A 26,935-nucleotide genomic window follows, 5' to 3' on the forward strand; every position below is an offset into this window, starting at 1 on the left:
TTAAAATAGGCTACATACAGATTGCACACAGTCTCTTAACTTTTATAAAATGGGTGAACTTAACTAATCTATTCAAGTAAAATCAAAGCTTAAACATTTTAAAGGTTAGATCTTCATAACTTTTAATTAATGAGAAAAAAACTACAAACTCCTGAACCAAAATTTTATTTTAAATTATTAGGCTTTTGTGCATATGAAAGTTTTTTATAACATGACATGTAAAGATGTTAGCACATTGAATAGAAAATATTCTCATACAACTTGTGAATCACTAATTCTCTAGTGAAATGAATGCACAGTTTGCTTAAATCAACTTTGTCATGGAACATCAAGTAGGTTTAAAATTTTTATATTATTGTTTAATAACTTCCTAATAAGATTTTGAGTTTCTTGTTGACTTACACATAATATTTTTTTCAATGTATTGAATACTGTAGTAGCTTTTTGTCTCATCTCTGGTGGAACATATCTAATATCTAAATATTCAGCTAATTTAGATCTGGAATTGTACAGCATGTTAATAACAGTTTCAATGTCATCAATTCCACTACTGCTTCGTCCTAGTGGTAATAGCTGGGATTTATACATCTTTTGTAGTTTATGTTCTGCTGCTTCTGCTAAAGCAAGGCTCCGTTTTAGGTGCTCTCTAGAGGCTCGAATGTCCTCTCTGTATTCTGGCTTGAGGCTCTCAGCAAGAGGTACCCGTTGTACCTGTGAATGAATATCTGAAATTTTTTTCAAAATGTCTTCATTATTCAGAATCTGTGGGTGTTTTTCAAATGTTACTGTGTCAGGTGTTCCCATTCCATATTCGCCTGAGAGCTGAGGAACATCTTCTAGCTCTGTGACGGTATTCATGTCAGTGCTTCTACTTAAAGAAGTGATAGACAGTTGGCCTGAGGTGACCTCTGGGCTTGGGGATGTCTCAGTAAAGTTTAGCCATGGCCTTGTTTGTGATAATTCTGGTTCTGGCTCTGGCTCTGGCTCTTTTACAATATAAGGTTCATCTGTGTGTAAAACAATAGAAACATTATTTGGTTTAATCGACCAGAATGCTGTGCTTTCAGTAGGTTTTTTCTTCTGCACTTCCAGTGTGAAGCCTCCAGTAGGGGAAGCTGTGGTTTCTTCACCAAGAGGATTGATTAAAACATCATTTTCAGTTGAAACGTCTCCATGTGTGATTATCTCCTTTAATCTTGATAGCTTCCGTCCTCTAGAATGAACATTATTTGGAGACTTTGATTTTTTCTCACGACCTGGCTCCCTAGTAGGAACACTTAGTATTAGGTTCTGTAAAACTTCTACATAATGATTTAAGTTTTGTTCTTCGTCAGGTGTCACGGTTATGCCTTAAAGGAAAAAAAAAATCAAACAATAAGTAACACTTAACATTATATATGACATATCGACAGAATCTACTGACCTAAATTTACTTCAGATGTTATCACTTAAAAGTTGAAAGAACCAAGAAATAAAGCACCTTTGACTTGGTTGATTTTCACTTAAATAAAACATATATATATTTTCAGATTCTTAACAAAACACATGAACAAGATTAGTACAAAGTTTGCATATCAACACAATTCTTTATAATTTTTTGCTTTTACTCTCCCATATGATTCAGTAGGTAGCTAATTAAACCAAAATCCTGATCATTTCGTCCCCCACAGCAGTGTACTGGAATTGGTTCCTACTGCCTCACCAGAATCAATTATTCAATCTTTAGGAATGCTGTGAACCAAATGTTAAACACAGACATTATTAAAAATTATTTTAATTTGCAATTAAATAAATTGTATTCGAAATAAAGGTAGTAAGTATTCAAAATTTATCACTTCTTATTATTTTATGTCATTTTACTATTATCTATGGTCTTGTTATTTACATCTAGGGTAGCTGTATGGTAGAAATGCTTTTGTAATGGTGTACCACTCTGTATCTCTTTCTATGTCCCTGCTTAGTAACACCAAATACATAGTCTGAAATCAACTGTGATGGGCAAATGCTGTAAATCTCAGCTTACCAGTCTCTCCAAAGAGCCAGTTGTTGAACGTTTACAGTATACCACTGCCTTCAACCCAGCAAAGATCTAACTACACCTGTGGGTCATTTCTGATGTGGAAATGTTAAGGTTTAGAGCAAACGGTCAAGAAAGAACTCTTGAGACATCTTTGGTGTAAAAGGGTGATATTATCATTATTTTTTTTTAAAAAGATTTTATTTATTTATTTGACACAGACAGAGATCACAAGTAGGCAGAGAGGCAGGCAGAGATAGGAGGTGAAGCAGGCTCCCTGCTGAACAGAGAGCCCGATGCGGGGCTCGATCCCAAGACCTTGAGATCATGACCTGAGCTGAAGGCAGAGGCTTAACCCACTGAGCCACCCAGGCGCCCACTACATGTCATTTTGAAATGATTTTGCCACTATCAAGGATATAAATTGACTTAATTCAAGAGAGTAAGTCACTTTTTACCAAACTCTAATGCATACCTCCTACCTAAATCCTCCCTCTGCAGGCCAAATGAAATACCAAACCTTCTGTTCAGCAGGTACTTCTATTCAGCACTTTCACAAGCACAAAACGGTAACAAAAAAAAAAAAAAAAAAGCTTTATTTACATGTTTTTCCTCTCTTTCTTAACTCTTCTTACAACTTAGAAATACCTGATGGAGATTTAATCAAAACTGAAAGTATATTTCTAAATTTTAAAAATTTCTTTCTTTTTTTTTAAAAAAGATCTTATTTATTTGACAGAGAGAGAGCAGAGAGGGAACACAAGCAGGGAGAGGGGGAGAGGGAGAAACAGGCCTCCCACTGAGCAGGGAGCCTGATGCAGGGCTCATCCCGGGACCCTGGGATCATGACCTGAGTCAAAAGCAGACACTTAATAACTGAGCCACACAGACGCCCCTAAATTTAAAAAAAATTTCTTAATGAGAAGAGTTTAGTAAGGCAAAATGATCAGCGAAAGATACTGTAAGGGCCTATTTAGCCAGAGCGGCTCCATCTTGGTTGAACAGCCATTTTGTTGTTTATGTAGTAAAACTTAAACTGACCCCGCCCGCTCCACCCCCCACCCCCCGGGGGGGACTTACTTAAAAGCAAGTCCGGGAAACTAGTAAAATATGGTCGACCAGTCCCAGGTAACAGAGCCCAAATACAAGGGCGGGTCAGGTCAGGTGGAGATAACAGAGCCCAGATGCAGGGGTGAGTCGGGCCAGGTGGAGATATCCAATCAGTAGAGTGAGCATACTGTCTCCCTAGCTACCAAGGAGTGTGGGCCCCACATTTTGGGCGCCAATTCTGACCAAGGTGATAGGCTAGTTCAAATAGCTACTATGGGGTGAATTGTAATTCAATTGGCCACCCGTGTGTGACCGAGCATGACTGTGCAGCTTTCTCTGTGTGTTGCAATCTCATTGGCCACCCGTGTGTGGCCAGGCTCAACCACATGGCCTTTGCTCTATAAAAGTTAGTCCGTGAGGCTGGGAGGGGTCACCCTCTCTGTAAGAGGCAGCCCCCAACGGTTGGTTTGATTCTCGATGCTTGGCGCGAAATAAAGCTTTGCTTGACCTTTGCTTTGTATCAGTCTCGCTGCTTTGATCACGGACCCATCAATACAAGATTTGTCTGGAGATCTAGAATCTAAAGGCAGATTCTGCATTTTATGTAATGTTTTGAAAAGCTTTGCTTACTTCAAGATCCATATGACGAAGATAGGTGAAAAAAGGGAGGTAGATTTTGATATTATCCCTCTGATAATTTTCTTAAAATCGCTGACCCCATATCATGCATTTTGTCTGTGAATTGTGGATTTTATAAAAAATGGACTAGCAAGCTAACATACCTAACTCTTGTGTGTCGTTGCCTGTTTTGTGCCAGTCTCAGCCTATCCACAGTAAGGCTGCAGACTAGAAATGCCTGGTAGTGTTCACTTGGGCCCTGGAGTGAGCTACCCATTGACATTTCCCCTTTCCAAATCAGTGTTATATGACTGGACTGGCCCTTGTGGTTCTTAATATGATTGCAAGGCATCCTTCAGCAACAACCATCACGAAACTTTGACAAAATAAAGGTTTAGAACTGGAAATTACATAGCACACTTGGGGCCACACAGCGGGAGGTGGAGGGGGATGGAGAGAGGAAAACAGAGAGAGGGAAATGAGAGTGAGCGGGAGCCCAGGAAAGCGAGGGAGCTAGAGACAGTGCCAAAGAGAAGGTAGTTGGAGGGTAGGGGGTGCTTAGAGTGCAAATGGGCCAGGGGTTCTCCTTGTATTGGGGTCAAATGTCTGGGCTCTAGGGTTCACTCATTATTAATGAATTTAAAACATAAGAGCATGAATTTGAAGCTCAGGAAGAGGAAAAACAACTGGCCCAAAAGGACAGTTCTCAAAATCAATTAAGATCTCCAAAACAAAGGAGCCTCAGTAGAGGGAGGTGGCCTGGCTCTTTATCTAGGTTTTTGGCTGGCAATGTGCATATTTAAGATAGCAGACTTTGAAATGGATTGGCTCTTTGAAATGGATGCCTCTACAATCAAAGCTTAAGTCTGGCACTTGCATTACAAAAACAGAAAAAAAAAACAACTGTCAGTTTATACTACGTTGCCTCTGAGGAAAGGAAATGGGACTAAAGTCAGGTCTTTAAAGGGGACTTTACACTTATCTATATATAATATTTTACTCCCTAAAAACACACAAGCACACATACCCAATCACTCAATATAGTAAACAATTAAAAACTCACATTTTAAAAAGGAAAATAACGTATTTACATATTCTCATAGGCATCTAACACATTGTCCCGAATCCTGGAGGAAAATATTAAGTAAAATGAGTATGCAGCCTAGAGCAGTGAATTTTTTTTTAACTCTGGTCCTGCTTGTACCACTTTCCAAGCATAAAGACCTTAGACAATTACTTAATTTTTCTCAACATTTACTTAACTATAAAATTAAGATACTTTGTATCTTAGATATTTGTCCTTTTATTTCATAGAACCAAATAAATTAGATACTTGAAAAATGCTTTAAAAGCCCTATAAATAGGCCCCTGGGTGGCTCAATGGGTTAAAGCCTACAAAGCCCCTGCCTTCGGCTCCATTCATGGTCTCAGGGTCCTGAGATCCAGCCTGCAAGGGGCTCTCTACCCGGCAGGGGGCCTGCTCCCCCACCCCAGCCTGCCTACTCTGCCTACTATCTCTATCAAATAAATAAATAAAATCTTTTAAAAAATAAATAAAAGCCCTATAAAGAAAAATAAATAAAAGCTCTATAAAGATAATTGATGACATTTCTCATCTTAAAATATAAAGTTAAATCCCTAAAAAAAAAAAATTAAAAATATGCCTTGGATCCTATCTGTAAAGAACACTAGAAGGTTTCTGCTAAAGACAGAAATAAGATCAGGATAATAATATCTCCATTACTATTTAACATCATGTTGGAGGTATTAGTCAATGTAATTAGACAATGGAAAGTAACTAGAAGCATGAGAATTGGGAAGGAAAAGGTTAAACTATGTTTATATGTAGATGATATAATTAGACATCTAGACAACACAAAAGAGTTCCTTTGAAAAGATACTGCAAGGAGTAAGATAATTTAGAAAAGTAGCAAATTATGAAATCAACATGCAGAAATCACTACACCAATGTAAACCAGTTAAAAGGTGAGAAAGAAGATGCTATTTTGATAACAAATAATGAAAGAAAATATCTAATCATAAATTTAAAAAGACATGTCCAAAATCTATAGGAGTAATTATATTAGGCTAATTCCTCCCTGGAACCTGTAAATATTACCTTACAAAAAAAAAAAAAGGTCTTTGCAGATGTGATTAAATTAAGGATCTTGACAGGGGATTATCCTAGATTATCTGGGTAGACTCTAAATCCAATCACAAATGTTTTTTATAAGAGAGACAAACAGAGATTTGATACATAGAAGAGGAGAGTGTAATATGGAAGAGGCAGAGATTAGAATGAACTGATCAGAAGACTTGGAATGCTGGCAGTTACCAGAAGCTAGAAGAGCCAATTAAAATACTGTCTTCTAGGGGCACCTGGGTGGCTCAGTGGGTTAAAGCCTCTGCCTTCAGCTCAGGTCATGATCCCAGGATCCTGGGATCGAGCCCCACATTAGGCTCTCTGCTCCGTGGGGAGCCTGCTTTCACCTCTCTCTTCTGCCTCCCTCTCTGCCTACTTGTGATCTCTGTTCATCAAATAAATAAAAATCTTTAAAAAAATAAAGAAAATAAAATACTGTCTCTTAGAGCTTGTAGAGGGAATGCAGCTCTGCCTTACACCTTGATTTTGGCTCAGTGAAACTGATTTTAGACTTATGGCCTCTAAAATGGTGAGAGAATAAATCTCTGTTATTTTTAGATACCAAGTTTATAGTAATTTGTTACAGCAGCCACAGAAAACTGATATAGGAATGTAACAAAACCTTCCAAAAAGCATAATGTAAGCTTCAGCAAATGGAAAGGTATACCATGTTCTTTTTTTTAAGCCTTTTTTTTTTTTTAAAGGTTTATTTATTTGAGAGAGAGAGCATAAGCAGTGGGGAGAGGCAGAGGGAGAGAGAGAGAAGCAGACTCCCCGCTGAGCAGGGAGCCTGATGTGGGACTCAATCCCAGGACCCCGGGATCGTGACCTGAGCCAAAGACAGATGCTTAACCGACTGAGCCACAAAGGCACCCGATATACCATGTTCCTAGACAAGAAGATTCAATATCATAAAGATGCTTAGATGTCATATTCTTTCTGTTAATGTACACATTTAATATGCTCCTAATGAAATACCGTTACTTGTTTTCTGGAGTTAGGAAAATGGATTATAAAGTTCATCTGGAAGGAAAAATGAGTAAGAATAGCCAGAAAAGTAGAGGCCAGCCCCAATAGATACTGAAATATATTGTAAAATCTCTATTATAAAAATCATATGGCATTGTCCATGAATGTACAGATGAATGGAACAGAACAGAAAATACAGAAACAGACCCACTGCGTATGGAAAAATAGCTATAAGTGAGGGAAGTTCAATTTACAAATGTATTTAGGTAACAAATGAAGAAGCCACTTATAATTATGACATTTTGCAATGATTATCAATATCAATGATTACTTGTATCACAAAAAGATACACAATCAGACATTATGAATTTCCTGGTGAAAGAATGTAATACCACCTATGAAGCAGTCTTGAAAAGATGGTCAAAACCTGTATGTAACAGGTCTCTCAAGATCTAACAATATGTTGAAAATACATGGGACAACAAAGAAAGATATAAACTGGACTATAGGATATAATCAGCAAAATCTAAACTGGGGGAAACTATAGAACGTATGATCCAATTTCAACAATTACATTGCAAGGACAAAAATAGAGATGGAGGAGGAATACATTAAAATGGAATTAAAAGATATATCAATGAATTACATGTATGAATCTTTTCCGAATCCCAATTCAACCAAACTAGAAAAGAGAGAGTCAGAGAAGTTTGAACATTGGCTAGATATTTGATAATAGTAAGGAATTATCTTTTTAGGTGTGAAATTCACATTATTATTGTATTTATATTTTAGTGCTCCATATTAAAATACTTACTGATAAAATTATATGATGTATCAAATTTGCTTCTAAAAAATTCAAGTCTGAGAAGTTGGGGAGAGGGACCAGAAAGATGAGGGGGAAAGGAATATGGGTGGACATATCAATGAAACAAAATTAATTATGGGCTAGTAGTTGAAGCTGGTTATAGCTATATGGAGGTTTATTATACCATTATTTCTACTTGTGTATATATTTAAGTTCTTCCATAATAAATTTTTTTATACACGTTCTGTAAATATTTCAATTCTGGGCCATTATTCACATGCAAATCAAAATGTGCAGCCAGCAAAGGCTTAAATGCTTTTAAAAAGACATTGCCATCAAATTGTAGGCTGCTGAACATTCCATTTTTATTCTTATTTTTTTAAAGATTTTATTTATGTGAGAGAAAGAGAAAGAGAGAGAGAGAGAGAGAGAGAGCAAGAGCAGAGGGGAGGGGTAGAGGGAGAAGCAGACTCTCCTCCGAGCAGAAAACCCTATGTGGGACTCTGTCCCAGGACCCTGTGATCATGACCTGAGCCGAAGGCAGATGCTTCACCGACTGAGTCACCCAGGCGCCCTAAACATTCCATTTTTAATCATTTAACTTCTCCCTTCTCAAAGTAGTAAACAGGACACCCAGGTTACTATTAGGTGAATTAGATTGTCAAAGGACAGGAAAAGGAGATCCTTACTGCTAGCTGCTTCCTAAAAAAAATTAAAGTACTCATTATCCCTTTACACTGTTACTTAGGCAACATTAAAAAACCCGTTCATGGCTGCTGAACAAAACAACACGCTATCTTCTACCTTGCTTTTCTTCTCTTCTTCATGAACCCTTTGTTTCCATATTGTTTTATTGTTAATTAAATCTATCCTCTCCCCACATACTTCCCACCTCCTACTTTTGTATCCCTAAAACATCTACATACTTCATATTGACTTCTCAGTTCCACTAATCAGAACTGTTCTTGCAAATCAATTTGATCTTTATACAAATGTTTGTAGGCAAGGTGGTAAAATATAGTTAAGCCTCAAACATCCTGACAAATGGCCCTGGCCACTATGAAAACCTGCTTTCCCTATTCTTCAGACGTTCCTAGAAAGATGAACTAAACAAAATTCAAATTCCTACAAAGACCAAACTATTCTGCTATAAGTTGAGTTTTTTACACATTGGATATGTATAGTTTACATGGGTGTACTTTATAATATCCCCTTCTATCTTCTTTACCAATTAGTGATCCAACCAGACATAGCAATGTCTCAGAATGTGGATAAGGTAAGAATCTCTTCCATCTTTAGAAACCATAATGCTGTTTTCCAGTGCCTCTAGTAAGCAGGATGGCTCCTTCCTAAGCAGGCTTAAGGTTTAACAGGAATCACAGATACAGATGTCATAGCTGTGCTTGAGACTCTCTGCACTTCTCTTCTTGAAATAGTACAGGGAGAATTAGTTACATGACAGGAATGATAGGAAAGTAAAAAAAAATACGGGAAAACAACTGTAGGGACAAAAGTGGCGTGAAATCTGAAGGGGAAAATTGGAAGACAGTGATTGAAAAGACCATAATAGCTCAACAGACTGAGCAATTGCTACGTGCCAACACTATACTAAGGGCTTTGAATGTGAGGAGTGTTTTTACAGAGAGGAAAATAATGACACTTAGAAATGATAAGTAATTTGCCTAAGATTATATTTTATTTGTAGGTGGTAATAATGGCATTCAAAAGAGGCTGCCTTACTTCCAAGCAGGTACACATAACAACTATACAATGTTGTCATAAAAAGATGCCACAAGGATGCTGGTAAAACAGAAGTATGATAATAAAATTTTCCTGGAGAAATAAGACTCTCTTTTGAAATACATGTAAATACTAAGATATAATCAATCAATCAATCCATCCATAAGTAAAATACACAAAATTATGCTCTACTGTCAACTGGGCAAAAATATATCCCTTTCATATATTAAGATGTATTTAGAAATATTTTTTAAAACTGATCCAAAAACCTTTTTTACTCTTTTTATTTTTTAATTTTTATTTAAATTCCAGTTAATTAACAGTGTCACATTAGTTTCAGGTATACAATATAGTGATTCGACACTCCATACAATACCCAGTGCTCATGATGACAAGTGCCCTCCTTAATCCCCATCACCTATTTCACCCATCTCCCCCAGCCACCTCCCCTCTGGTAACCATCAGCTTGTTCTCTATAGTTAAGAATCTGTTTCTTAGTTTGCCCCTCTCTCTCTTTTTTCCCTTTGCTTGTTTGTTTTGTTTCTGAAATTCCACATATAAATAATATCATATGGTATTTGTCTTTCTCAGATTGATTTATTTCATTGAGCATAATACTTTAGCTCCATCCATGTCACTGCAAATGGTAAGATTTCATTCTTTTTCACAGCTGAATAATATTCGATTGTGGACATATACCACATCTTCTTTATCGGTTTGTCAGTTGATGGACAGTTGGGCTGTTGCCATAATTTGGCTATTGTAGATAATGCTGCTATAAACATTAAGGTGCACGTACCCTTTGAATTAGTATTTTTGTATTCTTTGGGTAAATACCTAGTAGTGCAATTGCTGAATCGTAGGGTAGCTCTATTTTTAACTTTTGCAGGAACCTCCTCCATACTGTTTTTCACAGTGGCTGCACCAGTTTGCAATCTCAGCAACAGTGCAAGAGGATTCTCCTTTATTCACATCCTCACCAACACCTGTTATTTCTTATGTTGATTTTAGCCATTCTGACAGGTGTGAAGTGATAGCTCATTGTACTTTTGATTTGCATTTTCTTGATGATTAGTGATGATGAGCATTGTTTCATGTGTCTTTTGGCCATCTGTACGTCTTCTTTGGAAAAAATGTCCAAAACTAATCCAAATTTGATATGTTTTTGTTACTACAAAGTATGGGTAGGAACTGACAGTCAATGACATATAAAAGAATACATTTACTTCACACAGAAGCAAAAAGTAAGTTTTGAGTTAACTTTGAGGAAAATAATAAAATCTGATTTAAAATGAGCAATGCAATACAAAACTTCAATCAATAAACAATACTTTCAAAACATACATTTCCTTGTCATGGAATGGCCAATTAAAGGTGGAATAGAGTACAAGAAATAAAAAAGCCACTTAACATGAAAAGTTGCTAAAGTTCACTGTTCATAAAAGAAATTCAAGTTAAAAACAATCTTTGTCAGTCAAGGTAAAAAAAAAAATTAAAACAATAAAACCTAGGATTGGCATGTATATAATTACTTCCTTGGTAAAGGGAAAGTAACTTCCTGGGACACCTCAGTCTATTAAACATCTGACTCTTGATCTCAGCTCAGGTCTCAATCTCAGGGTCATAAGTTCAAGCCCCATGTTGGACTCTGTGCTGTGTATGGAGCCTACTTAAAAAAAAAAAAAAGGTAATTTTTCTTCCTTTATGATCCTCACATTCTTCATTAGTTTCTCAGTAGCACGCTGATCTTTTCTTTATAGAATTTAAGATAATCTTAACTATATATATTTGTTTAATGTTTTTTAACGACTACATATTGTAAGCTCTTTGAAAGCTGTGACCATGTCTGCTTTGTTCTCTATATCCTCTATTCTACTCAATGCCTAGAGCCATAGCAGACAGTCAAAAAGCGTTTGTTAACTGAATGACTGAATGAGTGAACCAAAGTCTGGCAGGTATGTAAATTAATTTTACCTCCACTAATTTATCTTAAGGAAATAATCACAGGTAAAAAATTTTTCTATAAAATTCTGTAAGAATGCAGTAGAGGAAAACTAAATGTCATGTTATGTTTAAAATAAATCTGCTAGTTTAAAAACTGTCTTTTGTTTTGGTTTTGTTAAGTTTTTTGTTTTTTTGTTTGGTTTTATTTCTTAAATAATAGTCCAATAATTATTAGGGAGAAAATCTGGGCATTAAGACAAAAGTTCCCTTATTTTAGGCTAAGGAGGCAGTTTTCATGGTTTTTTTTAAATTTCTAAGTCTGAAGTTTATCAACAACAACATCATAATTATTGTAGTTAAGTAGCTCCAATTTTCAGAAAGACTCTGCACTTCTTCTAACTGGCCCTTACTGAATAGCCTAATATAAATTTAGATCAGTAAATTATAATCTTAGGAATTAAAATCCCTAAGGGTTACGAGGATTAAAATACCTTCATAACTTATCTTTTACATATTTTAAAGTATACGATTTGGTATTTAGTATATTGTAAATGATAGTAAATGGTATTTAGTATATTCACAGTTGTGCAACCACCACCATGATCTAAGTTTAAAACAGTTTCATCATCCCCAAAATAAACCCATTCCCCAATTCCCTCAGCCCTAGGCAAACACTAAACTACTTTCTGTCTCTATGGATTTGCCTATTCTTGATGTTTTATATAAATGGAATCATATAATATGTATTCTTTTGTGACTGTCTTTTTTCATTTAGCATAATGTTTTTAAGACTCATCCATATTGTAGCACACGTCATTATTTCATTCCTTTTTGTGGCCAAATAATAAACCTGGCCAAATAATATTCCATTGTATGGATATACCACATTTTGTTTATGAATTCATCAGTTGCTACACATTTGACTTGTTTCTACTTTTTAGTGATAATGGGTAATGCTGCTACGCTCATGTACAAGTTTTGGTGTGGATGTATGCTTTCGTTTCTCTTGAACAAGTATCCAGGAGCAAAATTACTAGGTCATTTGGTAATATTATGTTTAAACTTTGAGGAACTGCCAAAGCAACTGCATTCCCATCAATATGAGGGTTCCAATTTCTCCATATCATCCCAATACATACTATCTGTATTTTTAATCATAGCCATCCTTGTTGGTGTTGTCATAACTCATTGTAGTTTCAACTTGTATTTCTTTAATAGCCAATGATACTGAACATCTTTTCACATGCCTGTTGGCCATCTGTATATCTTCTTTGGAGAAATCAGTATTCTGATACTTTCCCTATTTTTTAATTGGGTTATCTTTATTATTGAGTTTTAAGTATTCTTTATATATTCTGGAGACCAGTCCTTTGTCATCTATATGACTGAAAATAGTTTCTCCTGCTCCTTAGTTGAATTTTCAAGAAACTTAGGAAATTCCGGTCATCTAAATTTTATGCAATATTTTATTTACCTATTTTTAATTTTTTAAAACATTTTATTTACTTGAGAAAGAGAGAAAGCAAATAAGCATAAGTGAGTGCTGGGTGGGACAGAAGGATAGGAATCTCAAGCAAACTCCGGGCTCAGCCTGACATGGGGCTCAATCTCATAACCTTGAGATCATGACCTAAGCCAAAATCAAGAGTCTGTCGCTTAACCAACTGAGCCACCCAGGTGCCCCTCTGTGCAAGATTTTAAATAGTTGCGTGCATTAAAACATAATACTTATAAACTAGTCTAGGCTGGTAATATTTTGTCACTTGGTTTAGGCATTGGTTTCGCAGGGGCATTAACCATAAAAATTCATTAAGCCTCCTGATTTGTGTACTTCACTGTATGTATATATTTAAAATATCATGCTTATCACTCTGTTCTGCATTATAGTTATGGACATTAACATAAAGATAAAACAAAAAATCATTTTTAAAGAACTAGTTTACAAAAATTTGATTTTGTCAATAGATGTTATTTTCATTCAGTTAGTAGAACTAATTGAAGACATTCTATAAACTAAGCTGGAGTTCCCAGTTTCGTTATGCCATAAATTTTATTACTTTGAACTAAGACAAAATTAATATAATATCTCTTAAATTTAAGATTATAGATATAATGGTACAGCTCTTAAGATTTTTTCTTCTCCCAAAGAGTTAGAAGTGATTTGGGTCTCCTGTCTCAAGCAGAGAAACTATGATTTCTTTGGCCAGAGATATTACAAAGTTTTAAAAATTAAAAAATGTGATTTTTAGCTCTAGTCAGTCATTTTAAAGAACAAATAATGGTTTTAACACGTGTAAATTACATGGCTTATTTTCTTTTTTAATGAAACTGTATAACAAACCATCCCAAGAAAACCTTGTGCTCTATTATCTATGCAGATATACTGCATACTAATTTATGCATACTATTTTATTGTATTTTTAAAGATTTATGTATTTACTTATTTGAGAGAGAAAGAGAGCACACAGAGGGAGAGCAAAAGGGAGATCCAGAATCCCCACTGAGCAGGGAGTCTCAGGTGGGGTTGGATCCCAGGACCCCAGGATCATGCCCTGAGCTGAAAGCAGAAGCTTACCTGACTTAGTCACCCAGGTGCCCATTAATTAAGTTTTTAAAATGATGTTTGGAAGTCTCAAGTTCTTAAAAATATACGATCAAGCATCAATTAAAATGTCTAATAGCATACCTGAAACTTCAATTGGTAACAGGTGTAACAAACCAAGTAATTTCTTCTACAGTGTCTATTTAAAAGAGTGGCTATACATAGATGTGTTTTTTTGTAAAAATCCAAAAAGCTACACTTTTATTTGTTTCTGGAGAAATTTCCTAATTGGTAAAGTTAAAATGGTATTATGCATTAACTTTTATTTTTTTAAGATTTTATTTATTTACTTGACAGACAGAGATCACAAGTGGGCAGAGAGGCAGGCAGAAAGAGAGGAAGAGAAACAGGCTCCCTGCTGAGCAGAGAGCCCCATGCGGGGCTCCATCCCAGGACCCTGGGATCATGACCTGAGTTGAAGTCAGAGGCTTTAACCCACTGAGCCACCCAGGCGTCCCTGCATTAACTGTTTTAACTAACAATTTTTTTTCCAGAAAAATCTTTCACTCAAAAATGAAAAAAAAAAAAAAAAAAACCCCACAAAGAAAAAGACTCTATGCTCCTAAGAAGTAACAGCATGCAAAAATTACAATAAAATGTAATGATAGTAATAAAATGCTAATATTAAAAATCTTATACAGTAGCATACCTAGTTTCTTTGAAACTAAAGTTTTAAGAAAGAAAAACATGTCGCCTTAAATCTTGGGCAAAGAAGCAATAGTTTCTAAGCTGAATTAAAAAGGAAAACTAAACTGTTTCCACCCCTTCTTTGGTTAAAAAAAAAAAGAAGGGGGAATATAATTTTTTTAAAAATTTATATGTAATTCAAATTTGGGAACTTTTATATGAAATATCTTTACTTTAAAGAATAATAAAATACAGGTCTACAATAAAACTAGGTAATTTTAATATTTCCTCAGGGAGTTTCTTACTTACTGCTACAATTTAAAATTCCAGAAGAATATTGGTAAAATTTGGGTCTTATAAAAAACTTTACTTTTTAACAAAGCATTTTTTATGTGTTTCATTTGTGTGGTGATCGTGTTGTTATTACAGAACACAAAACCAGAAAATAAACAGGGCATATCCAAATCTATGCAGAATTTAGTTTTTTGCACTTAAGCTAATGTATCTAAACTTTTTGAGAAATATAGTGAAAAACATATAATAATTATAATGTGAATATGCAATTTCACTTGAAATGTGCTATAGACCAAGTACCTGGTGTCTTAAAAATTAGTTATTATGAAACCTACACATTATAAGATCATAATGATTAGAATTTTTCAATTAAAATGTCCTATGTAGAGTTTTTTAAGTGTTATAATTCTCTGACAATATTTAATATGAATTGTATTTTATTTTGACATTAACTTGGTTATATTTCCTGCCATTTTTAATTATGACCTTATAAGCTAACATTTAAACTAATAACATGTATTTAGCTAAAGACTTATAAGAAAAACATTAAGGTTTGGCATCAAACTGCATGTAAATTAAAAGGAGTGTTGCTAGGAAAGTAATGTACACTGGTTAATTGCCTATAAAATTGAAAACTTAAAGAACTGCAAACAAACTCTCAAAATATTGAATTTATTTACAATCTCTGTAAGTTATTTAGGTGGAGTATTATGAATCACTAGTCAGATTCAAAATGTGCATTTTGAAAGGCAGAGAAAAGACACACCAACTAGGAACTTCAAGATCCAAGGAATGATACAGCAGAGAGTTCCCTGGGTTTTCTTTTTGCCACAAATACCCCAGACTGGAGAAGCCAGCAACCCAGAAACACCAATGCACCAATGGACATAGCCAAAAAAGTCTCCAAGAAAATATAGCTTTCTACAGCCAAAGGACAAGTAAAAGGGTAGCCTAGAAAGAAAGAAAACTTTTAGGCAATAACCGCTCTATTCCAGTCAAACACCACAGAAAACTTGGTAGCCCTATAGCCACTAGCAAACACTGAGTATAGAGCCCAGACTTTACCCTCATCAGGCTGCAGCGACATGCTTCAACCTCTCTGCCCTTATCCCGTAGAAATGTTGCTACCAAGTATGAATTAATAAATTCTCTTCCAGTAGAGAAGGCTGTATGAGAAGCTGGGATCTGTGGTAACAAGATAACAGTTGTCTTCCACCACTCAAGTGATGTTAAAGGCTCAGAGGCCTATTTAAATCTGTAATAGATTTCAGTAAGTTCCAGAGTCTTATAACGTAATACCCAAAATGTCCAGGTTTTAATCAAAAGCCACTGGTCACAACATGAACCAAGAAAATTCCATTTGAATGAGAAAAAACAGTCAACAGACACCAACACAAAGATGACACAGATGTTACTATCATCTGACAGGGGTTTAAAAGCAGCATCATAGAAATGCTTCAATAAGCAATTATGGACATTCCTGACACAAATGAAAAATAGAAAGTCTTGGGATGCCTGGGTGGCTCAGTAGGCCCCTTTCCAACTCTTGATTTCAGCTTAGGTCATGATCTCAGAGTCATGGGATCAAGTCCTGCCTCCGGCCCTCTGCTCAGTGGGGAGTCTGCTTCTCTCCCTTTTTCTCTCCCTTTCCCTCTGCCCCTCCCCCTGGCGCGCTCTCTCTCTCTCTCTCTCTAAAATAAATAAACCTTAAAGAAAAAGAAAAATAGAAATTCTCAGCAAAGAAATAGAAAATCTCAGCAAAGAAATAGACTATATAAAGAAAAATAAATAGAGAGGAAAAAAAAAGAATACATAAAGAAAAACCAAACTGAAATTTTAGAACTGAGAAACACAAAGACTGAAATGAAAAAAAAAACTTAATGGACGGGCTCAACAGCAGAATGGAGGGGACAGAAGTAAGAATCTGTGAAATGGAAGACAGAACAATGGCAAATGCTCAATGTGAAAAACAAAATAGACTTAAAAAGAAATGAACAGAGCCTTGGGGATGTGTGAGCCTATAACAAAAAGACCTAACATTCATGTCATCCATGTCTTGGAAGGAAAGAAGAAAGAAGGTGAGTCTAGAAAAGTACTGAAAGACATAATAATGGCTGAAAAAAATCCCAAGTTTGGCAAAAATCATGAACTTACAGATTCAAAAAGCTAAGTGAAACTCAAGCAGAATAAACCAAAAGAAATCCATGCCAAGACATACTGTCAAACTTCTGAAAACTAAAGACAAAGAAAAAAATCTTGAATGAAGAGAGAAATAACACCTTATCTATAGTGGAAAAAAGTTTGAATGACAATTTGAATTCTCAGGCAAAACCATGGAGGTCAGAGGAAAAATGGTATATTTGTTAAGTGCTTAAAAAAAAAAAAAAGACTGTCAACCTAGAATTCTCTATCAAGGGAAAGTATCCCTCAGGAATATAAGAACGATCAACACCTCTCAGATGAAGGGAAATTAAGAGAAGTTGTTGCCAAAAGACCTACCCTATAATGGCTAAATGGCTTTCATTAAACAAAAAGAAACTGATAGAAGAAGGAATGCTGGAACACTGGGAAGGAAGAACGAATAACAGGAAGTGCAAAAGTATGGGTAAATGCAACAGACTTTCCTTCTCTTGAGTTTTTCAAATTACGTTTGACAGTTAAAGCAAAATTTATAATATTCTGGTGTGGTTCTCAATGTATGTAAAGGAAATACTTAAGGCAATCATACTGTGAATGGGAGAGGGTAAAGGACGTAAAGAAAGGTAAGGTTTCTATATTTCATTCACTCTGATAAAATACTGATACCAATAGATTGTAATAACTTACGTATACATAATATAATATGTAGGCTATTCAAGGACATACATTCAAAAACAGCATAAATTAGAGGAAATTCTAAAAAAATCTGCATCTCTCAATGTAAGATGGGTGCTATCTGATCATGTGCTTAATATACAACTTATGTTTTAAAAACAAAGACTTTAAAGCCCAATAATACTGTTAATTTTCAAATGTGTGGTAGTAAAATATTCCATATCATTGGAGGAAAGTTGGTAGCTCAGTAAGGAGGAAAAGATAAATTTTTTAACTTTCACAGGAAGACAAAGAAGTTAAAGCTCAACAGAATGCCTCTGGTCTCTGTTCTTTAAGAAATGTGTTTTTACTTTGCCCTTGGCCTATAAGCTTGCTATGGCATCTGGTGATTACACTCAAAATTTAACCAAGAACCATAGATGCTCCATTTTTTTAAAGATCCAAATATAACTAGGATTTTTATTACCACAAGAATGAAAAAATGGAATGGCTTTATTGATTAAAAAAAAAAAAAACCTCATATACATAAAGCTTAACATATATCCAAGCAAATGTATAGGTGGACCAGACTCTGGCTGAATGTCCTTAATTTGGAGAACAAATTCTTTGTATTTTCCACCCATGTCATTAAGGGGGAACACAAATAGACATCCCTTAGTCTACAGAAGTGATACAAATAAGAATACCTGAAATCTGTCATCATGTAAGAACTGCCAGCTAGGGGCGCCTGGGTGGCTCAGTGGGTTAAGCCTCTGCCTTCAGCTCAGGTCATGATCCCAGGGTCCTGGGATCGAGCCCCGCATCGGGCTCTCTGCTCAGCAGGGAGCCTGCTTCTCTCCCTCTCAATCTCTGCCTACTTGTGATCTCTGTCAAATAAATAAATAAAATCTTAAAAAAAAAAAACTGCCAGCTAACACACCAACATGTTCAAATTAAAATGAATATAAATAAGACGAGGTACTTGCAACTTAAATCAAAGTTCTAATAACTGTGCTTCATTAGTGGGGTACACTCAAAGAATGGACACAAAGGGAAACATTTTATCTTGTTATTCGTCTAGCAGTTTCCCTATAATTTGTTAATTTAAATATTTGCTGACAGACAAAACAAGTAATTTTGTTCATATTAATTAAGTGTTCCAGATAAAGAAATATACCTTTAGGGTTGGGGGTGGAAGAAATATAAAGAGTCTGGTAAAAGGGTACAAATTTTCAGTTATAGGATGCGTAAGGCCTGAGGATCTAATGTATAACATGGTGACTACTGTTGATCATACACCCAAAAGGTAATTATGTGAAGTGACAGACTAATTAATTCAATGGTGGGAATCCATTCACAATGTAGACATACGTCAAATCATCACACTGTATATATATTTTTGAAGATTTTTATTTATTTGACAGAAAGTGAGAACAGCATGGGGAGCAGCAGAGGGAAAGGGAAAAGCAGGCTCTCCACTGAGCAGGGAGCTCCATAAAGGGCTCGATTCCAGGACCCATGATCTGATCTGAAGGCAGACCCTTAACCAACTAAGCCACCCAGAAGCCCCTAAATTATCACATCATATACTGTGAATATATTACATTTTGTCAATTATAGCTCAATAAAGCTGGGCGGGGGCGAAGAAAAAAAAGTTTATGACCTTGCACTTCTTGGTATTTATGTTCTTGGTTAGTATATTCCCATAGTGAATATGGGCTTGCCTAATGTGATTGTCTTGGCCTATGGAGACATTAGAAAGTCTGACACAGCATAGGCTTGATAAGAGCTCACATACTGAGGGCTTGTAAAGCTCCAAGAAGCAAGGCGCCATGGTAAAAAAAAAAAACAACACTTGGGCAAGACTACTAAAAGATGAAAAGTCATGCAGAGAAAGACCTTGGAAGATAAGAGGCCAGGTGGGATGTTCTCATCCCACTTGAGCTTCTAGCTGAATATAGCTGAATGAGTGACCTCAAATCCACCATATGAGGCAAAACTGCCCTGCTGAGCCCAGTCAGTCCATTGACCATGAGAAATAATAAATCTGGGGGGTGGTCTGTATGCTGCAATACATAACCAAAACAGCTTCATTAAGTTATATTTTTATTTATTTATTTTAAGATTTTATTTTTGAGTAATCTCTACACCCAAGATGGGACTCAAACTCATAACCCCAAGATCAAGAGTCACATGCTCCACCAACTTAGCCAACCATGCATGCCAAATTATATTTTTAAAAAGGGATACAAATTCAATTCCAGTAAAGAGTTAAAAACCGGGTTATCCCAGGAGTAATGTTAAAATTGAATTGGAACCAAAACAAATTCACAACACATCTTTGAAATAGATCTCTTCTAGTTCTGCTCAATAAAATGACCTAAATAACAATATCACCTGAGACATAAGTCTGATACATCTCCCAGGTACTTCGGTCTCTAATACTATGTTCTGTCTCCTCAGAAGGATGGCTGAACCCATTCAGAGTAGGGAAGATACAAAGTGGTCTTGGGACAACCAGCTAATATCAGAAAACAAGTCTTTAAAAACACATGAGATCCTATCAAAAGAACACAAAAAGCAGCTCAAAAGTACATTAAGATGGCTTTTTTTTTTTTCTGATAAAACATTAAAGGAAAGTCTAATGCAACCACTGCAACAACACCCCTAAAGGCAGCTCTCTGGACACTCACATATTAGGTAACATGCTCCTCATTACCTAAAACATTAATGAAGTGTGTCATGGCCTTCCATCTATAGGTCTGAGAGACCCTCCCAGTGCTATAGCCTTGGGCCTTGAAACACTGTAAAGTAAACATGCAGCATCAGAAGTGAATTTTATCTTTTGAATGTACTTGAGATAAAAGGAATCTGCTTTTCTTTTTAATGTTCTTGCCAATACATTTCAACAGTTATTTGAACCTTTAGGTTCAGTTATTTGAACAGTTATTTGGCCTTTAAAACAAAGGTCTTCCTAAGGACAAAGATATATGCCAAAAATGCACATAATGAGCATTCTTTAAACACCAACCTAGAGAAGCAAGTTAAGAGGTTTTCTTACCCGAGCTTAAAACAATCCTGGATCATTAACTCTACTTTTGCTGACTGATCCAAAGAGATAGCCAGGAAAAAACAATTTATCTATGAGATATAAAAAAGAGCCCAAAAGCTAGTATTTCACATTCTTGTGTTTGTAGCTTCAGGCTCACAAAGATTTGGTGACTTAAAATTATAAAAGGCAAATAACATAATTAAATAATATTTTAATACATAACTATTATATAAATGATACTTTAGAAGTTATAATTTTTTTAAAGCAACAAGCATTCTCATTAAGAAGTGAATCAAGTTATGGGGCGCCTGGGTGGCTCAGTGGGTTGAGCCTCTGCCTTCGGGTCAGGTGGTGGTCTCAGGGTCCGGGGATTGCCCCCCGACCCTGCATCGGTCTCTCTGCTAGTGGGGAGCCTGCTTTCCCCTCTCTCTCTCTGCCTGCCTCTCTGCCTACTTGTGATTTCTCTGTGTCAAATAAAAAAATAAAATCTTAAAAAAAAAAAAGAAGTAAAGCTAGTTATATACTATAAATACAATAAAGAGGTATGACTTTTAAATTTGGAAAATATTTAAAACTAAAACTATGGAAAAATCAGATAGAAGAAAATTGAATGTATATAAATTTAAGTATATAGTAAAAAGATGTTTATCCTGCACTGTCAGGATGTTTATGCATGTACAGGAATGCAGACTGCTGTATACCCAAGCCTTATTCATGTCAAACTGAATTTAGATTAAACCGGTACTAGCTATACTTGGGTTGGGCATATTAGAATGGTGTGGACAATTAAAAGAATACTGAGGTTTTCAATAAATGTAATTACTTAATATAATACCTATGATGTCTGTATAAGATGACCTCAAAACTGTCTTAGTATTCTATTTTTTTAAAGGATTTTATTTATTTATTTACTTAACAGAGAGAGAGAGAGAGAGAGAGAGTACCACAAGCAGGGAGAGTGGGAAAGGCAGAAGCAAGCTTCTCACCGAGCAGAGAGCTGGTTGTAGGGCTTGATCCAAGGACACCGGGATCATGATCTGAGCTGAAGGCAGACGCTTAAGAACAGAGCCACCCAGGCATCCTGCCTGTCTTGTATTCTAGAAAAAAAAAAGTCAATGCTGCACTTTTCTTTATAATAACCTGTGTGCCTTTTCTTTGGCATGACAGAATTTTTTATGATTCTCTCACCAACAAATGTTGGAATACCGGCCATGTAAAATAAATACAAATCTGATTTAAATCAAACACAAGGATAAGCCTGGTTTCTTTTGGTGTACTTATTCCAAAAAAAATTAATAAACAAAATTAAAATTACTTAGAGAAAAAGAATGAGAGAGAGAAAGTAGCCATGTTAACACTGCCCCACATATCCCTTAATCCACTTCTGCGGAAAAGTAAATTACATTTTCAAGATATCTTCTATGATCTGTATATATTTTCCTTATGCCTTATGTCATCTATACATCTAACACAAAACAGCTCTCTTCCCAGAAAATTATCTTTTCTTTTCGTACAAGCCTTAAGAAAGTTTAGGGAAGAGTGCAGAAAGAGAATGGGGCCACAAAATGATGCAGTTAGGCAGGAGCTTGCACTGAATTAAGCAAGGATCCAGCAATCCCAGAGTGTACTCTATGACTGTATTAATGTCACTTCAACTAAAGTCTCCATGCATGTCAGTCAGTTGTGACTTACTGATCTATAGGTACCAAAACGAAATAACTGATGTTAGTAATAATGACCATTAGAAATCAAGAAAAGATATTATCTTCAGGGTGTCTGTTTCCTTACCGCAAAGAAGAAACATTTTACAAAGATCTCTTTTAAAATAGCTAACAATCATAACTGCCAGCTAGCATTTACAGGGCTAACTTTGGTTATCTAGGACACTTTATCCAGAATTTTTCTCACTACCACTCATGATTTAGGTTGTGCTGTATTTTCATTTTTTTTTTAAGATTTTATTTATTTATTTGACAGAGAGACATCACAAGTAGGCAGAGAGGCAGGCAGAGAGAGAGGAGGAAGCAGGCTCCCTGCTGAGCAGAGCACGAGATGTGGGGCTCCATCCCAGGACCCTGGGATCATGACCTGAGCTGAAGGCAGAGGCTTTAACCCACTGAGCCACCCAGGCGCCCTGTATTTTCATTTTTTAAATCTAATTTTTAACTAAGACCTTTTAACAATTCTGAAATATAGCTCTTCATAACCGGCATGCTTCTTGGTACTTTTTTTCCACACCTACCTGTTAAACTTTATTTGGCTAAACCAACCCCAACATCACTAATGTTACAATGAACTTGTTAGACTAGATGGACAAGCCTCATAGTCTTATGTGGAATATCAGACATTGAATTCTCCAGTTAAATACCTCAAAGTGTCCACATGTTAATATGGTAGTCTTAGCAGGTTTGATTTTCAGCTATTGAGGAGGGACACGAACAAGTGGTAAGTTTCAATTCTGTTTAAATAAGGTTGTGAATCCTGTGGGATGCACTGTGGGAGTACACTGGGGGGATCGGCATTCCCGGGTCACGCCTAAGACCCACCACCTGCCTCGCTGGCGGCCGCGTGCAGGTCGCGGGCGGGGGAAGGCGCGAGTAAGAGAGGGACACACCTCCGCAACGGAGGCCCAGGACGCGGGTCACTGAGGTGTGGGAGGAGTGCAGGACCGGGTCTCCGACGGGCCCCGAAACTTGGGACTTCCCCCAGGACTGTTCCCTGGGTCGGTGACGCCGCAGGTAGGTCACTCACTCGGATTGGCCGGCACGGACGAAGGCCATAGCAACAGCGCGACTAGAAGGACTAAGAACTTCATGGGCATCGTCCGCAGCACTCCGCCATGCGACGGGAACGTCCTGGGCCACAGGGCCGGGTACCTCAGGGCCGAAAAGAGAGGGTGCCTAGGGCGACCGTCCCCCCTCAGGGCCGTGGGCGCCCTGCAACGGTTGTCCCCAGCGCGCAGGCGCAGCGAGGGGTGGGGGAGGGGAGCGCGAGCGGCCGAGGCCCGCCCCTCCTGGAGAGGGCGTAGGGGGCGGGGCGATAGCGCTCAGCCGAGTCGGTGCGCATGCTCGCTCGGGTTTCGAAACTGCCCGCGCGCGGTACTCCGAACTTGACGCCCAGGCTACTCCTGGAGCTGTGAGTGCTGGGATGTGGCGGGGCTGGGGGACTCCGCGAAGGATGGGCGTGTGGCGGTGCTTGAAAGACTGCCCTTGCGCGGAAGGAGCGGTCTGATGGAAGACACAGACGAGTAGCCTGGCCGGTACAGCCGCGTGGAAGTGCTGTAGTGGGGGAAGCACTCGGCACTGTGGACCACAGAGGAGGTTCCCCCCAATCCAAAAGGGCTGGGGGGGAGTCTCCCCAGAGGGAAGAAAGCTAGACGCTTACGGGGAACCGAAAAGTCCAGTCTAATTGCCACGATGGGGTGGGGAGCAGGTGTTGGAGGTGAGGTAGAAGAGCTAGGTAGTCATTAAAGCTACTTTAAGGGGCTTGGGTTTGTTTTGTTTTGTTTTGTTTTTCCCAAAAGATCCCCCTCCCTCCCTTAAAAGATAAGCTATGGAGACAAACTATGGTGAATAGATCCGTGATTGTCTGGGGTTAGGGATGTGAGAGAGTGTAGCTATAAAAGGATAGCATAAGGGAGTGATTTGGAGTGGCACATAGTTGTGGTGGCCTTAGAATCTAAACACGTGTTAAAAGTCACAGACGTGTACACCAACCACCAAGGCTAAGTTTTACTATAGGGTAATATTTAAAAATCTATATGCACCCATATCTCTGCTTCAGGAAGCAAAGGGCATGGGTTTTATTCTGAGGCAATGGGGAAATAGTGCAAGGTTTAGAGCTGGGAAAAGTGATGGGGAAATAGTGCAAGGTTTAGAGTTGGGAAAAGTGTAATTAGATTTGCATATCAGAAAGCTCCCCTTGCTGTGTCAAGAACTGGTTGGAGGGAAGGAAGCAAGACTAAAAGGAAGAGAGCCAAGTTAGGAGACTGTTCTGGTACTCCAAGCATGGATTGACAGAGACCTGGACTCATACTGGCAGAGCACATGGGGCCCATGGACAGAGTTGAGAGACATTTAGAGTTAGAATCAACAAGACTGGGAAATTGTCGGAATGTGAGGACTGAGGGAGAAGGAAATCATGCTCATGTTTCTGGCTTGAGCACCTTGCATGTGGTGTGAGATGGGGAATACAGGAGTTGGGGGAGATGGAGGAAGAGAAGTTTACTCTCAACATTGTTCTGTTGAGATGGGCTTGGGACCTCCTTCTGGCAAAGCCTGTCCAGTGAATGGAGGAATGTGGGGCCCTAGAAAAAGCTGAGATGAAGAGGGAGGTGTAGGAGGCATCAGAACCTAGAAGTGGGGATGTATGATCGGATTGCCTGAGGAGAGCTTCTAGAGGTGAAGGCCTTTAGGGTACGTTAGATCCCTGGAAAACATGGCAGGCTAGAAGGAGGACAAGCAAAGGAAACAAAGTGGAGAGAGGAAAAGCAGGAGAGAATGGAAGCTTTATGGGAAAGGAGGAGTCGAAGGCTGTCACATGCTTCTGAGAAGTCAAACAGGAGAACTTCATTCAGCAACAGGACCCTTGACAGAAGCAGTTCAGTGTAGTGGTTTAGACAGATGCCAGACTACAGGAGTTGAGGAATGACTAAGAGCCTAGGAAATGATGACAGCTGATACAGACAACTCTTTCAAGTTTGGTGCAGGGGTCTTGGGTGTGCCCTACCAGAGCTCTTCTAGAATCAAACACTTATAACTATTTGGAAAGCAATTTGGAATATGTAACAAAAGCCTTAACATAATATAAATACTATGATGTAAATTACATAAAATAAATTCAGAGGGGGATATGTCCTAAAATAGCCATATTGGATCATCATCTATAATAAAATTTTAAAAAATAAGAGAATGGTAAAGTTTGTTTCTAAATAAGCATTCTAAAATATTGTTATAATACTGGGCAACTATTAAAATGGTGCTCATAAGGCACCTGGGTGGCTCAGTTGGTTGGGTGACTGCCTTGGGCTCAGGTCATGATCCCGGAGTCCCAGGATCGAGTCCCGCATCGGGCTCCCTGCTCCGTGGGGAGTCTGCTTCTCCCTCTGACCTTCTCCCCTCTCATGCTCTCTCTCTGTCTCTCTGTCAAATAAATAAATAAAATCTTTAAAAAATAAATAAAACGGTGCTCATAAAGTATATCTAATTTGGGGAAATCTTTCCATTGTAGTGAATTATATTTGAGGTATTAACTGAGGTTTCACCTTCCCTGAGCTCCCTTGTCCCACTACCTTTCATTCCACCATTGAGATATCTGTGGTCACCTTAATAATGCATGTGCTTCAGGGAAGGACAGCCAGAATCTTGAACAGAGAAGTCAAAAGAGGGGCTGAATTTTCTTTTTTTTTTTTTTTTTTTCAGTTCATGATGGGGTTGAAAGTTAAATCACTTTTATAGGAGCTGCTGCTTAGCTGAAAAGTTTTGTTTTTGTTGTTTTGTTTGTGTTTTTAGTGGACATGCTTGCTTGACTTCGAATATCAAAAGCCAAGGAAACTGGTGGACAGGAGAGCATAAACCATAGATTGGGGGTGGTTTCAGGATGATGTATAATCTGTTTCCCCACCACTGATTGCAATTTACAGAGAGAACCCCCTCATTGGTTTTGGTGTTTGCAGAGATAACTTACATCTCCCGAATTGAGTGAGGGACTGTTAGTGAGAGGTTCAAAGAAGATGTCCGTTTGTTAGACCCAGAGTTGGGGTTGTTTTTTGCTTTTTTGTATGTTTATATAAATCAGGTAAGACCTTAGTGGCTTTCAACTTATGGATCATCCAAATGGACATGTTGAGGGGCGTCTGGCTGGCTCAGTCAGAAGAAAGTGTAACTCTTGATCTCAGGGTTGTCGCTTCAAGCACCATATTGAGTGTAGAGATTACTTAAATAAACTTAAAAAAAAAAAAGAAAGAAAAACAAATGGACATGGTGAAATAGCCAAGGTATATCCTAACTGTGGGATTTTAGTTACCAAGAATGACTTTTAACTCTGTGTACTTTATGATCTATGTACTAACATAGGAAAAACCTCCAAAATAGGGTATTGAGTATTTTTTTTTAAATGCAGAAAAGCACATATCCATTTATGTAAAACCATAGCACAGTTATATATTTACATGAATACTCCAGAAATCATTCTGAAGAAAACACAGCAAGCTGATAGCAGTGCTTGCTTCTAGGAAAAGAAATGAGATTGGGTGGGAAAGTGAAGATTTTGAAGGGAGAATT

General features: G+C 37.4%; 1 protein-coding gene across 1 annotated transcript; it reads right to left on the bottom strand.

Annotated features, from left to right (window-relative positions):
* Nucleotides 1-278: 278 nt before the first annotated feature.
* SPESP1 (sperm equatorial segment protein 1) lies at nt 279-23,634 on the bottom strand. The gene is made up of 2 exons (XM_032864596.1): nt 23,406-23,634; nt 279-1,349 (listed from the first exon to the last, which is right to left on the bottom strand). The coding sequence occupies exons 1-2, from the start codon at nt 23,473-23,475 to the stop codon at nt 319-321; spliced, it is 1,101 nt and encodes a 366-aa protein (XP_032720487.1). The 5' UTR covers nt 23,476-23,634; the 3' UTR covers nt 279-318.
* Between the last annotated feature and the right edge of the window lie 3,301 nt (nt 23,635-26,935).

The sequence above is a fragment of the Lontra canadensis genome, unplaced genomic scaffold (assembly GCF_010015895.1).
Source record: "Lontra canadensis isolate GAN:19392208 unplaced genomic scaffold, GSC_riverotter_1.0 scaffold28, whole genome shotgun sequence".
Lineage (NCBI taxonomy): Eukaryota > Metazoa > Chordata > Mammalia > Carnivora > Mustelidae > Lontra > Lontra canadensis.